This window comes from Haliotis rubra, unplaced genomic scaffold (genome assembly GCF_003918875.1).
Source record: "Haliotis rubra isolate DU_JTF1 unplaced genomic scaffold, ASM391887v1 Scf682, whole genome shotgun sequence".
Classification (NCBI taxonomy): Eukaryota; Metazoa; Mollusca; class Gastropoda; order Lepetellida; family Haliotidae; genus Haliotis; species Haliotis rubra.
In genome coordinates, this window is record NW_025767393.1 from 513,541 (window position 1) to 528,888 (window position 15,348).

The 15,348-nt window shown below is 41.6% G+C and overlaps 1 protein-coding gene across 1 annotated transcript; it reads right to left on the reverse strand.

The window, feature by feature from the left end:
• Positions 1–7,894: 7,894 nt before the first annotated feature.
• On the reverse strand, positions 7,895–9,648 carry LOC124258106 (chitin deacetylase 7-like). Its single transcript, XM_046692172.1, has one exon. The coding sequence runs from the start codon at positions 9,381–9,383 to the stop codon at positions 8,250–8,252; it is 1,134 nt and encodes a 377-aa protein (XP_046548128.1). The 5' UTR covers positions 9,384–9,648; the 3' UTR covers positions 7,895–8,249.
• Positions 9,649–15,348: the final 5,700 nt, after the last annotated feature.

Sequence of the window (15,348 nt, forward strand, 5' to 3'; positions counted from 1 at the left end):
GTAATGATTGTGTGAAGTGGATAAAAGGTTCGGACTTTAAATTAAAAAAGAATTAAAGAAAATGGTTATATGTAAGTATACAGCGATAAACAATGTAGGTCTTAGTCACAACACCGTGTGCACTTTTGTCCTTATCTTGTTAACATGCAGATGTGACATATTTTGGGTAAAAGTACATTTCCTTCGAAATTGTCAGTTTGTGTCATGTAAAGCAGCAGCAGAATTCAGATGATTTTGATCTCAATGAAAGATTTAAGAAACAAATTGCCTGTATACCCCAGTGAGTTTATTCCGTTTCAACTTGTTACCTGCCTTATAACCGAGCGACACGCCACAAATACATTTCGCTGGAAGCATTCATAAAATCTCCAAAATTGCAATTATCACCATCATGAGTGAGTGAGTAAGTTTAGGTTTACGCCGCTTTTAGTAAAATATTCCATCAATATCACGACAGGGGACACGAATAAGTTTAGTTTTACGCAGTGTTAAGCAATATTCCAGCAATATCACGTCGGGGGGAACACCTCAAATGGGCTTCACACAGTGTACTCATGTGGGGAATCGATCCCGGGTCTTTGGTGTGAAGAACAAACGCTTTAACCACTAGACTACCCCACCGCCCTATATCCAAACAAGGGGTCCATCATACATTTTGTCATTTCTAGAGCACCTCGTAGGATATATGTATGTGATACGTAGGTTTAATGTCAAACGTACGAGATAGACATATTACCTGTAATATCATGTTACACGGGCACATACATACAAGCTGATAAACATTCATGAACGTAAGTTATTATTTGCGACTTGCTGGCTTTAGCTTCAACTGCTGATAATTTAACTGTGGACATCATTATCTTATTGTATGTGTTATATCTCTGTGTGTGTCGTCCTCTTCAGTTACACGTTTTCGCAGTTGTTTTTATCAACTGGAATGGGTCATTCCATCACAGTTAGATGCCAAGGATGAGCGTTTATCTATAAATTAACACAGATTCCCGTGTGCAGGTTCCTGTGAAACTACCCTTCCTTCGCTAGACCACAACCCATTTTATTGTTAAATCAAAAGAATTGCTCATACAGTTTGAAAATTGGTTAGGAAATAAAACCGTAACTCAGTTTGTCACATATTTCAGATCGTTAATTCTTCGATACCCCAGGGATAGTATGTTGGTAAGCCGTCTCTTTCTTCTATAAACCAACACATCTACTTCCTGAAAGAATTGCATGGCTATCACACAGCTCACAAATACAATAGTATTACAATAGATCCGATCGTGTTACGACAAGCTGAAGACCACTCCTAACCCGGACCTTCACGGGTTAATGTGTACAGGGATGTAGCAGGTCAGTTTGGTGTGTTTCCCCTGAGTGACATCCTGTCAGGAAGACGACTTCCTTTATTTCTTTGCTTGTCCATTGTGTAGCAACAGGACACAGACATCACGGCGCAGCACCATCTTCCGTCGCAGCTGCTGCATGGTGCATTGTTCTTGTATCTGTTTCTTCCTGGCTGGTGAACACAAATATATATATATATCCCTTTAGTAGCTGGCCGCCACCGTCACACAACAACTGCCCTCCCTTTAGAAGCTCTAGAGCACTAACGGGATCGGGTAGTCAGACTCGCTGACTTGGTTGACACATGTCATCGTATCCCAGTTGTGTAGATCGATGCTCATGCTCTTCATCACTGGATTGTCTGATTCAGACTCGATCGTTTACAGACCGCTGCCGTATGGCTGGAATATTGCTGAGTGGGGCGTAAAACTAAACTCACTCACTCACTCTAGAGCACGTTTTACCATACACCCACTGTAGTACTGTGACAAATGTGCTTGGCGTGACTCTTACAAAAAAAATAGTTTGAAGTTCTGAATAGCTCCATCTGCTTTCAGATGGTAGCGATGGCCCTAGTCTTCCACCCTCCTTGCACGGGGCTAACCTTTGATGTTGTCATCCATAGATGGCCTTAGTCATCATCCCTCCGTGTACAGGGCTAACCTTTGATGTTGTCATCCATAGATGGCCTTAGTCATCATCCCTCCGTGTACAGGGCTAACCTTTGATGTTGTCATCCATAGATGGCCTTAGTCTTCATCCCTCCGTGTACAGGGCTAACCTTTTATGTTGTTGTCATCCATAGATGGCCTTAGTCATCATCCCTCCGTGTACAGGGCTAACCTTTAATGTTGTCATCCATAGATGGCCTTAGTCTTCATCCCTCCGTGTACAGGGCTAACCTTTAATGTTGTCATCCATAGATGGCCTTAGTCATCATCCCTCCGTGTACAGGGCTAACCTTTAATGTTGTCATCCATAGATGGCCTTAGTCATCATCCCTCCGTGTACAGGGCTAACCTTTAATGTTGTCATCCATAGATGGCCTTAGTCTTCAACCCTCCTTGCACGGGGCTAACCTTTAATGTTGTCATCCATAGATGGCCTTAGTCATCATCCCTCCGTGTACAGGGCTAACCTTTAATGTTGTCATCCATAGATGGCCTTAGTCTTCATCCCTCCGTGTACAGGGCTAACCTTTAATGTTGTCATCCATAGATGGCCTTAGTCTTCATCCCTCCGTGTACAGGGCTAACCTTTAATGTTGTCATCCATAGATGGCCTTAGTCATCATCCCTCCGTGTACAGGGCTAACCTTTAATGTTGTCATCCATAGATGGCCTTAGTCTTCATCCCTCCGTGTACAGGGCTAACCTTTGATGTTGTCATCCATAGATGGCCTTAGTCTTCATCCCTCCGTGTACAGGGCTAACCTTTAATGTTGTCATCCATAGATGGCCTTAGTCTTCATCCCTCCGTGTACAGGGCTAACCTTTAATGTTGTCATCCATAGATGGCCTTAGTCTTCATCCCTCCGTGTACAGGGCTAACCTTTAATGTTGTCATCCATAGATGGCCTTAGTCATCATCCCTCCGTGTACAGGGCTAACCTTTAATGTTGTCATCCATAGATGGCCTTAGTCATCATCCCTCCGTGTACAGGGCTAACCTTTAATGTTGTCATCCATAGATGGCCTTAGTCTTCAACCCTCCTTGCACGGGGCTAACCTTTAATGTTGTCATCCATAGATGGCCTTAGTCTTCATCCCTCCGTGTACAGGGCTAACCTTTGATGTTGTCATCCATAGATGGCCTTAGTCTTCATCCCCTCCGTGTACAGGGCTAACCTTTAATGTTGTCATCCATAGATGGCCTTAGTCTTCATCCCTCCTTGTGTACAGGGCTAACCTTTAATGTTGTCATCCATAGATGGCCTTAGTCTTCATCCCTCCGTGTACAGGGCTAACCTTTAATGTTGTCATCCATAGATGGCCTTAGTCATCATCCCTCCGTGTACAGGGCTAACCTTTAATGTTGTCATCCATAGATGGCCTTAGTCTTCATCCCTCCGTGTACAGGGCTAACCTTTAATGTTGTCATCCATAGATGGCCTTAGTCTTCATCCCTCCGTGTACAGGGCTAACCTTTAATGTTGTCATCCATAGATGGCCTTAGTCTTCATCCCTCCGTGTACAGGGCTAACCTTTAATGTTGTCATCCATAGATGGCCTTAGTCTTCATCCCTCCGTGTACAGGGCTAACCTTTGATGTTGTCATCCATAGATGGCCTTAGTCTTCATCCCTCCGTGTACAGGGCTAACCTTTAATGTTGTCATCCATAGATGGCCTTAGTCTTCATCCCTCCGTGTACAGGGCTAACCTTTAATGTTGTCATCCATAGATGGCCTTAGTCTTCATCCACCGTGTACAGGGCTAACCTTTAATGTTGTCATCCATAGATGGCCTTGGTCTTCATCCCTCTTGGCACGGGGATAACCTTTGATGTTGTCATCCATATACTTATCACTGCTAATGTGCATCTGATGGACATCATTAACTAGGAGTGTGTTCCAGCTGTACACTGCACGTCCAAACTAGCGCTCTGCCATGTATTTGGAAGAGTGAGTCAATGAGCTTTAGTTTAATGCAGCGTTTAGCAATATTCCAGCAATATCACGGCGGGGGACACCAGAAATGGGCTTCACACTTTGTACTTTCATTCTTTTGCATTCACAGCAAGCACTCTAAGTTACATGGAGTACTGTAAGTCCCCATGGTCCCTAGTATGGTGATCTACCTTCAGTTGCTGGTGATCTCCAGCCCGTTTTTATATTGTGTTGTCTGTACTATTTGTCTAATTTAAAAATTTACTTGCTGGTTTTAATTCTCTGTGATAATCTGGTTTTTTTTCTGTCCTTTATCAACAGGTTTGTTTATAATTTAATTGCGTTTGTTGTTAATTAATAAGTCACATTATGGCTGAAATATTTTTTGCCGATCTGACTATTAATTTTTACTCACTCACTCACTAAGTTACATGGTCTCTCCATGGTTAAATCCTTCTGATAAGCCATGACATTTTGACGCATTGCTGGAATTGGGATTGGATCATATGGGTTCATTTTGCTGACATTGACTCCGTTAGGAGTGAATGTGTTTAGTTTTACTCCTCTTTCAGCAATATGACAAGACACAAGACTTCACTCATTGTGACCATGTGGGGAATCGAACACGGGTCTTTGGGTGACCAGCGAACGCTTTAACTACTAGGCTACACCACCATCCCTCATTTAGGAGATATGAAGCAATCGGCAAGGAAAGTTGAAATTGTGACGCCATTTGGTGGTGGTGCAACTGCTAAGGTTGAAAAATTCACCATGTGAGTAGAAGACTATGTAGATGCAGATCGCTCAAACGGACCAATAAAGGAACGATTTCGTTTCATGAAAGACAACCTCTTTATTGCAATGGGTGGGAAGTTTCGGTATAGATGCTAACACGGTTATCAAGCAAGTGTATCTACACCGATACGTCGCTTCCAACGTAATAATTTGTCTACAACCAGCATTCTCTCAAAACGCCATCGTTTCATAAATGTCATCATGGATTTTCATTAACAGTAGTGTTATATCATCATTTCTGACCACATTAGAAATAGTAGTTATGCTGGTTTGGGTATCTAAAAACTTAGCCAATTATGGGGCTTCTGCTGCTCCAGTAAGACGCTATTTTACAGACCAACGAAATCTAGCTGGAACAATGCAGATTTTGGCGTTAAACAACAAACCAAAAATATCTTTCTAGTAATGTACTTGGTGTCTAGTCTCAGGGGCGATTACAGCTTTTTGAGGTGTGTGTGTGTGTGTGTGTGTGTGTGTGTGTGTGTGTGCGTGCGTACGTGCGCGCGCGCGTACACTTCATGTACACCTGTTTTCCATGTACAAGAGAGTTTCAACTTTCAGGACGAAAGGGTGGTGCAGGGACCTCCTCTTGATCCGCCTATGAGTCTAGTGCTACGCGCGGGAGGACACCCCCAGGGCCTGACTTTCTGTGTCAGTGATGCATTTGAGTGGGTTCATCATAGTTATATATCATACCTGATAAGCGTATTTATGACATATGGTCACGTGTCTGTCATTACTACGGGGCTATGGGGTAATCTTGTGGTTAATGCGTTTCTCTCACATTGAGTCTCCGAGTTTTCATATGGACACTCTGTATTGGGAACATCATACACATGTAGTCGACAAGTACTTGCTTTATTTCAAGTGTACCTTTGACCGTGAATCAAAGATGTAATATACGTTTCTGCTGCCGCCTAGTATACTGCCTTTTACAATTGTTGACAATGATTGGTTTGCTGGTTGTTGTTTAACGTCACAGTCCGCAATATTCCAGCAAGATGGCATCAAGCTGTATAATCGAGCCTGGACCAGACAATCCAGTGATCAACAGCATGAGCATTGATCTACGTAATTGGGATACGATGGCATGTGTTAACCAAGTCAGCGAGTCTGACCACCTGATCCCGTTAGTCGCCTCCCGACAAGGTTGGGTGGCTGAAGATCAACAATGTGAGAGCGCTGTGGAAAGCTGCAAATGGCGGCACCAAAGACTCATGTTGCAAGGACATTGAATTGCTTCCGTAATACTGTAGGAAACGATTCAGGAAAACAATCGGACAAGAGAAGGCCAAGAAAAGGCAGACCAAGGGTTACCCCGCCATACTATCGTATTGAGTGAGTGAGTGAGTTTAGTTTTACGCCGCACTCAGCAAAATTCCAGCTACATGGCGGCGGTCTGTAAATAATCGAGTCAGGACCAGAAGATCCAGTGATCAACAGCATGAACATCGATCTGCGCAATTGGGAACCGATGACATGTGTCAACCAAGTCAGCGAGCCTGACCACCCGATCCCGTTAGTCCCCTCTTACGACAAGCATAGTCGCCTTATACGGCAAGCGTGGGTTGCTGAAGACCTATTCTGCCCCGGATCTTCACGGGCACTATCGTATTGAATTTGATGCAACATACTCAAGTCTCACATGTCTGTCTTGCTGTGTCGTAGGATCTCAGTTGCTTGGGCCATTTGTCACGATATCAACCACCAGTTTGACTCGATCATTTACAGGGTTACGGCAATACAGGTAAGATGATCGTAACTTACATACCGTAACACAGAATTACGGCAGTCGTAGCACTAGGCTGATCGTACCCACATATCTTAACATAGACTTACGTTCGTCTAAGCGCTAAGACCATTCTGATACAGGTCATTGACATATAGAATCATCAGTGAAAGAATTAAACTAAACACGCCACTGTTAACATGTCAAGTTTAATACACATAATCCATCATAAGAATGTTTGGATGAACACAAAACCTTTGCAAAAGGATGCGCCGTGAACACGTTTATAAATAATAATACACAATAAACATGGAAAATGAACACCAATGTAAGCACTGCCGTAAACATCACTATGTACATCGCGATGAACATCAACGTAAGCACTGCCGTAAACATCACTATGAACATCGCGATGAACATCAATGTAAGCACTGCCGTAAACATCACTATGAACATCAATGTAAGCACTGCCGTAAACATCACTATGAACATCGCGATGAACATCAATGTGAGCACTGCCGTAAACATTAAGTAAACACCGGCGTGAACATCTCAGTGAACATTACAATGAACACGAATGTATACACTACCGTGAACATCATTGTAAACATTGCGCTGAACATCAATGTAAACACTGCCCTAAACATTAAGTAAACACTGACTCGAACCTCTTTGTGAACATTACAATGAACACCAGTGTCAACACTGCCGTGAACATCACTATGAACATCACGATGAACATCAATGTGAACACTGACGTGATCATCAATGTAAACACTGACGTGACCATCAATGTAAACATCACAATTAACATCAATGGAAACGATGCTGTGAACATCTTTGTGAACATTGCAATAAACATCAATGTAAACAATGACGTGAACATTAATGCAAACATTGGCGTGAGCATCACTGTCAACGCAAATGTGAGCATAAATGTAGCACTACTGTAAACATAGCAATGAACACCTGAACATCACTATGAACAAAATACTACCGTGAACACCAATATCATCATGGTGAACAAAGCCGTGAACATCCCCGTGAACATCACTATGAACACCATTATGAACATCGTGATGAACAATGCCATGAACATCACTGTGAACACCATTATGAACATCGTGATGAACAATGCCATGAACACCACTGTGAACACCATTATGAACATCGTGATGAACAATGCTATGAACACCACTGTGAACACTAATATGAGCATCGTGGTGAACAATGCCATGAACATCACTGTGAACACCATTATGAACATCGTGATGAACAATGCTATGAACATCACTGTGAACACCAATATGAACATCATGATGAACAATGCCGTGAACATCACTGTGAACACAGCCATGAACATCATGATGAACAATGCCGTGAACATCACTGTGAACACCAATATGAACATCATGATGAACAATGCTATGAACACCACTGTGAACACGGCTATGAACATCGTGATGAACACTGTCATAACATCACTGTGAACACCAATATGAACATCATGATGAACAATGCCGTGAACATCACTGTGAACACCGCTATGAACATCATGATGAACACTGTCATAACATCACTGTGAACACCATTATGAACATCATGATGAACAATGCCGTCAATATCACTGTGAACACCAATATGAACATTATGATGAACAATGCCATAAATATCACTGTGAACACGGCTATGAACATCGTGATGAACACTGTCATAACATCACTGTGAACACCATTATGAACATCATGATGAACACTGTCATGCACACCCCCATTTCAAGCCCAAGCGGCAACACATATATATCCCAGCACGGAAACTCCAAGAACAACAAGCACACTGAGATTCACAGAAACCCCAGCTCCCAAAGCACCGGGACACTTCCAGGGTTTGAACTCATGAATAGCTGTCAGATTCGTCGGGTTCTTCATCCACTGAACCAACTGATGCATCGTGACAATGTACACGTCGTTCAGATCCAGCAGGGACAAAATAAACCTATCCAAAGCCGAGTAATGATAGTCCGTGTTCAGCCACCCTGGCTTCATGTTCACAATAAAGGGAATCTTTTTACTCCTATAGAAGTTGTAAAAGTTCCTCCACAGAAGCTGAAAAGCATCCGATTCCGTTTCTGGCTTAACGATACACCCACCCACTGTCATGCATGGGTATTTCAGCTTGTGGTCCAGTAGCGCTATAACGGGGATCTCCCATAACGTGTAGTTGCTGCTAGGGCAGGGCTTTGTCTCACATGACAACGGCCATCCATGTTGTAGAGTTCCAGGCCAAGTGATATCGTCCTCAAGAGACCGTCTCTGAACGTACAGACTCGAGTCGTACTCAAATCCATTTTGTTGCAGTATCTTGAACTGTATGTCGCCCGTGGGTTGAATATGAGGACTTCTCCATCCTCGAATCTCTTTGAGAGGGATTCCCGTCTTTTCTGATAATTGTCGTCTGTTTTTGAGAATTTCATCCAGCAGTTCCTCTCTATTTGCTTCCCGCCAGAAGGAGATGGGTAACTTACCCGTCACGCTGTTCCCAGCTATCTCCAGACCGTGTCGGTAGAGCTCACGTACCATGCTGTGGTTGGTGTACCTGTCCTTCGTGAACAGGGTCGCCCGGATGGGACACGAATTGGGATTTCTGTAAATTTTCGAAAAGAAATGTTTGTAATGAACGTAGCTTGCCTTGTTTACAGATCCGTCAAAGGCAAACACAACAATTTGTGGAATGTCCTCAGCCGCGAAGCCGTTTGGTGGAGCAGACGAATTCAGACAGAAACACTGAGGCAGACGACAGTTGGAACCTTGAACACATCGTTCGGTACTAGACTCTGAACTGTGGCACAATACTACAAACATCCACAACAGACCCGTCTTGTAGAAGATATACTGTAACTTGGAAAACATTTTCACAGGAACAAGTGAAGTTGTTTCTTTCAAACACTCCCGTGGGTTATTCACAGTGTGCCCACACTGTCAAACCCATGCGTAAGACATTAGACCGTCTGGGCGGTTTGTATATATTGCTACCGGTGAATTCGGAGATATGTTCAGGTGACATGAACAAAGGGGCGTTATTGATGTCATGAAGTAATGCCCTAGGCTTGGTTCGTGTTCGTCGGATCATCCTGTATGGAGCTACACAGTCTTCCAATGTAATAAATCTGCTTGCTGCTTAACGTACATCATCATAATAGGGAAATTGTACAGGAGACCGACCGGTCATCAGAAGTCGTAGGCGTATTTAGTTTCTAACAGATCCAGCCCTTATTTGATTTTTGACATGATGTTATGTTTTAATCTGCTATGCAGATCGCTAGATCAGAGTCAGATTGTTGTTAGGTGGGGTAGATTGACAGAGCCCCGGAGCGTTGTCAGTGTGAGAGGGACATGTACAGATATTGTGGAGTGGATTTGTGGTGGATATGTTGAGCATGTCAGAGTTGTCAGTGTGGCATGATCTTGGCTATAAGTATTTCCACTAATTGTATCTTTCCTTGATTTATGTTCGTGAAAACAGCACACGTTGCACCATTGTTTTGTTATTCATAAAGTATAGTGATGTAAGGTATAGATAATGAAATTTAAAGCATTCTGTTTCTCGGTATCACATCACATTGATAATCATCATCATCATCATCATCAAAAACACAACCACAACATATCGTCATCATCGGTATATTCATCAGCAATATCATCCTCAACATCCTCATCATTATCCTCATCGCCACCATCACCATCACCCATCGTCGTATCGCATCATCATCACGACTGCCACCACCATCATTACCATCATCATTCATCGTGTTTACGTCACTCCTATATTTTCCCCGTGTATATGAGGAAGCCGATTGTCCACTTAAGATGATCATGTAGAGATGTCGCACATGCAATACGCCACTCATCACCCCATCCAACCTTCCCTGACATCCCACGACATGAACCCTTCCTCCACCACAATACTCATTAATCTTACCCCACGGCCAATCCGGTGTAGCAGTTACACGGAGCCTGTCTTATCGTTACTATCACTTAAACTATGACATGCACAATGTCACGGCAGTCTGTCACAGAGGTTAACAAGGGCATTTCCCCTTACACACACAGAGAGAGAGAGAGAGAGAGAGAGAGAGAGAGAGAGAGAGAGAGAGAGAGAGAGAGAGAGAGAGAGAGAGAGAGACAGACAGACAGACAGACAGACAGACAGACAGACAGACAGACAGACAGACAACGGGGCCACTCCTAACTGTGCCTGGTTAGGTGAAACAGGGCAGAATAGATGTATATATAATAGACCCCAGTTATACACTTACCGACCTGAGGCGAACAACCAGATATTTCTGTATTGCAATAGAGAGACAGGCCCCGAGGGCAGCTATTTCCTCATATATAGAGAGGAACGCCCGTGTACTCTACACGTTACATACATCACGGTTTGTGCGTTTTATTGTGGTGATCCCGGCGTGATATTGCTTAAATATTTCTAAAAGCGACGTAAAACATAATTTGCTCCCTCCTATGTCCGTTTTAATCATATGCTCTCCTAAATTTAGCCTAAAGTCTCTGAGAGAAATAGGCTTCAGTTTATAATACACATAATATAATGCATTGCGATCACATAAGAATTATAATGGTTGTTATCATCAGTAAAGAGTTTCACTGCTGTTGTTTGTGTAAAAATAACATGATATAAAAAAACAACTTGTGTATTCATTGCTTCATCAGCATTACTACTACTACTACCATTACTACTACTGCTCCCATTACTACTACTTCTACTACTACTGCTCCCATTACTACTACTTCTACTACTACTGCTACCATTACTACTACTACTACTGCTACTACTACTACTACCATAACTACTACTACTACTACTGCCACCATTACTACTACTTACTACTACTACTGCTACCACTATACTACTACTGCTACTTCTACTACTACTGCTACTATTACTACTACTACTACTACTACTACTGCTACCATTACTACTACTTCTACTACTACTACTACCTACTACCACATTACTACTACTTCTACTACTACTGCTACCATTACTACTACTTCTACTACTACTGCTACCATTACTACTACTTCTACTACTACTGCTACCATTACTACTACTTCTACTACTACTGCTACCATTACTACTACTTCTACTACTACTGCTACCATTACTACTACTTCTACTACTACTGCCACTGCTACATTACTACTACTACTACTGCTACCTCACTACTGCTACCACTACTACTACTCCACTACTACTACTACTACCACTACTACTACTACTACTTCTACTACTGCTACCATTACCACTACTTCCTACTACTACTACCTCACTACTACACCACTACTACTACTACTCTACTACTACTGCTACCATTACTACTACTACCATTACTCACCACTTCTACTACTACCATTACTACTACTTTACTACCACTGCTACCATTATTACTACTTCTACACTACTACTGCTACCATTACTACTACTCACTACTCACTACTACCACCATTACTTACACTACTACTACTTCCACTACTACTGCTACCATTACTACTACTACTACTACCACTGCTACCATTACTACTACTTCCACTACTACTGCTACCATTACTACTACTACTACTACTAACACTACTACTACTACTTACTACTACTACTACTACCACTGCTACTACACTACTTACTACTACTACTACTGCTACCATTACTACTACTCTACTACTACTGCTACCATTACTACTACTTCTACTCACTGCTACCATTACTACTACACTCTACTACTACTGCTACTACTACATTACTACTACTCTACTACTACTACCACTACTACTGCTACTACTACTACTACTACTACTACTGCTACCATTACTACTACTTCTACTACTACTGCTACCATTACTACTACTCTACTACTACTGCTACCATTACTACTACTTCTACTCACTACCACTGCCACCATTACTACTTCACTACTCACTACTACTGCTACCACTACCACTTCACTACCACTACTACCACCATTACTACTACTACTCACTACTACTGCCACATTACCACTACTACTACTACTCTACACCATTACTACCTACTACCACTACTACTACTGCCACCATTACTACTACTACTACTACTACTACTACTACCACTACCATTACTACTACTACCACTACTACTACTGCTACCATTACTACCACTACTACTACTACTACTACTACTTTACTATTACCACTACTACTCACTACTACTACCATTACTACTACACTACTTCACTACTACTGCCTACCATTACTACTTACTACTACTACTACTACACCATTACTACTACTTCTACTACTACTGCTACCATTACTACTACTACTACTACTACCACTGCTACCATTACTACTACTACTACTACTGCTACCATTACTACTACTACTTCTACTACTACTGCTACCATTACTACTACTACTACTACTGCCACTATTACTACTACTACTACTGCTACCATTACTACTACTTCTACTACTACTGCTACCATTACTACTACTTCTACTACTACTGCTACCACCACTACTACTACTACTACTACTTACTACCTACCATTACTACTACTACTACTACTACTACTACTACTACTACTACTACCACTACTACTGCTACTCATTACTACTTCTACTACTACTCCATTACTGTCACTCACTACTACTACTACTCAATTACTACTACTACTACTACTACTCACTACTACTACCACTACTACTTCACTACTACTACTATCACCATTACTCACTACTACTCACTACTACTACCACTACTACTCACTACCTATTACTACTACCACTGCCACCATTACCACACTACTACTACTACCACTTACTACCACTACTACCACTACTACTACCTGCCTACTATTACTACTACTGCTACTACTACTCTCAACCATTACTACTACTACCACTACTACTACAACTCACTACTACTACTACTTCACTACCACTACTACTTACTACTTCACTACCACTACTACTGCCACCATTACTACTACTACCACTACTCAATACCACTACCACCACTGCTACTATTACCACTACTTCTACTCACTACCACCACTACTACTCACTATTACTTACTACCACTGCCACCATTACTACTCACTACTACTCACTTTCACCACACCACCATTACTACTACTACTCACTACTACTACCACTACTACTACTACTACTACTACTGCCACCATTACTACTACTACTACTACCACACATTACTACTACTACTACTCACTACTACTACTCACTACTACTACTACTACCACTACTACTACTACTACTACTACTCACACACTACCACTACTACTACTACTACCATTACTACTACTCACTACTACTACTACTGCTACCTACTACTCACTACTACTACTACTACCACTACTACTACATTACACTACCACCACTGCCACCACTACTACTACTACTACTACTACTACTACCATTAGCCTACTACTACTACTACTACTACTGCTACTATTACTACTACTACTCTACTACTACTACTACTACTTACTACTACTACTACTACTACTGCTCACTACTACTACTACTACAACAACAACTACTACTACCATTACTACTGCTTCTACTACCACACCTACAACTACAACTTCTACTACTACTGCTACAAATACTGCTGCTTCTTCTTCTACTACTACTACTACTACTACTGCTACTACTACTGCCATTACTACTACTGCCATTACTACTGCTTCTACTACCACACCTACTACTACAACTTCTACTACTACTAATACTGCTGCTTCTTCTACTACTACTACTACTGCTACTACTACTGCCATTACTACTACTGCCATGACTACTGCTTCTACTACCACACCTACAATTACAATTTCTACTACTAATAATACTGCTGCTGCTGCTTCTACTACTACCACTACTATTGCTACTACTACTACTACTACTGCCATTACTACTACTGCCATTGCTACTGCTTCTACTATCACACCTACACCTACTAATACTACTGCTGCTGCTGCTACTTCTGTTTCTACTACAGCTAATTCCACTACGACCCACATGCATATATGTTACAGTGAATGTGTCAAATCAGGAAATGTGTAAATTTCCTGGAATGTTTAGGAAATTTCCTTATTCAAATTTCCTGATTTGAGGGCCTGAATTTTTTACACATTTCCTGATATGAATGTTTTACTATCTCAAATAATATAGCTTCGATTTAAAGGACAAACGAAATCATCGCTTTACACGAACTCATTTATTTACTAACACGGTGTTGGTAGAGCATACATGCATGCATTGTAAGGTGAAGAGACCAGTGGTACGACAATATGCGGGGCAAAATCACACATTAGTTCAGCCTTATACAAAATAAACATGACACTATGGTTATATGTCAAGTGAAAATATCATATAAATTAGAAATAGAAATCTGGCAACTATAAGAATATTTCAAGCCTCAAAAACACATTAACTATTCATAAATAGGTAATAATTCACTACAAATGGGTCCGTTATTTACAAACACAAACCTACAATGAATGTCAAAAGTTATAATCCATTGAAAACAGATTTGTCAGTAACTCAGGATAATTCTGATCCAAATAACTAACTTCCTGATGTCTCACGTATACAGAATCATAGTTAGACATTTGTGACGTGCTGCAGTTCATATTTCGTTTTCTTCTTTTGCGATAGACTTTGTAATTAACACTAACTGTCAAACATTAATCATTACTGCATATACCAGTATCTGTTGCATACTGCAATCTTGTGCAATACCCGATCGAGACCTTCAGACAATCAACGCATGGCCTGGGTTCAGACATTGGTGTCTGTGTTGTAC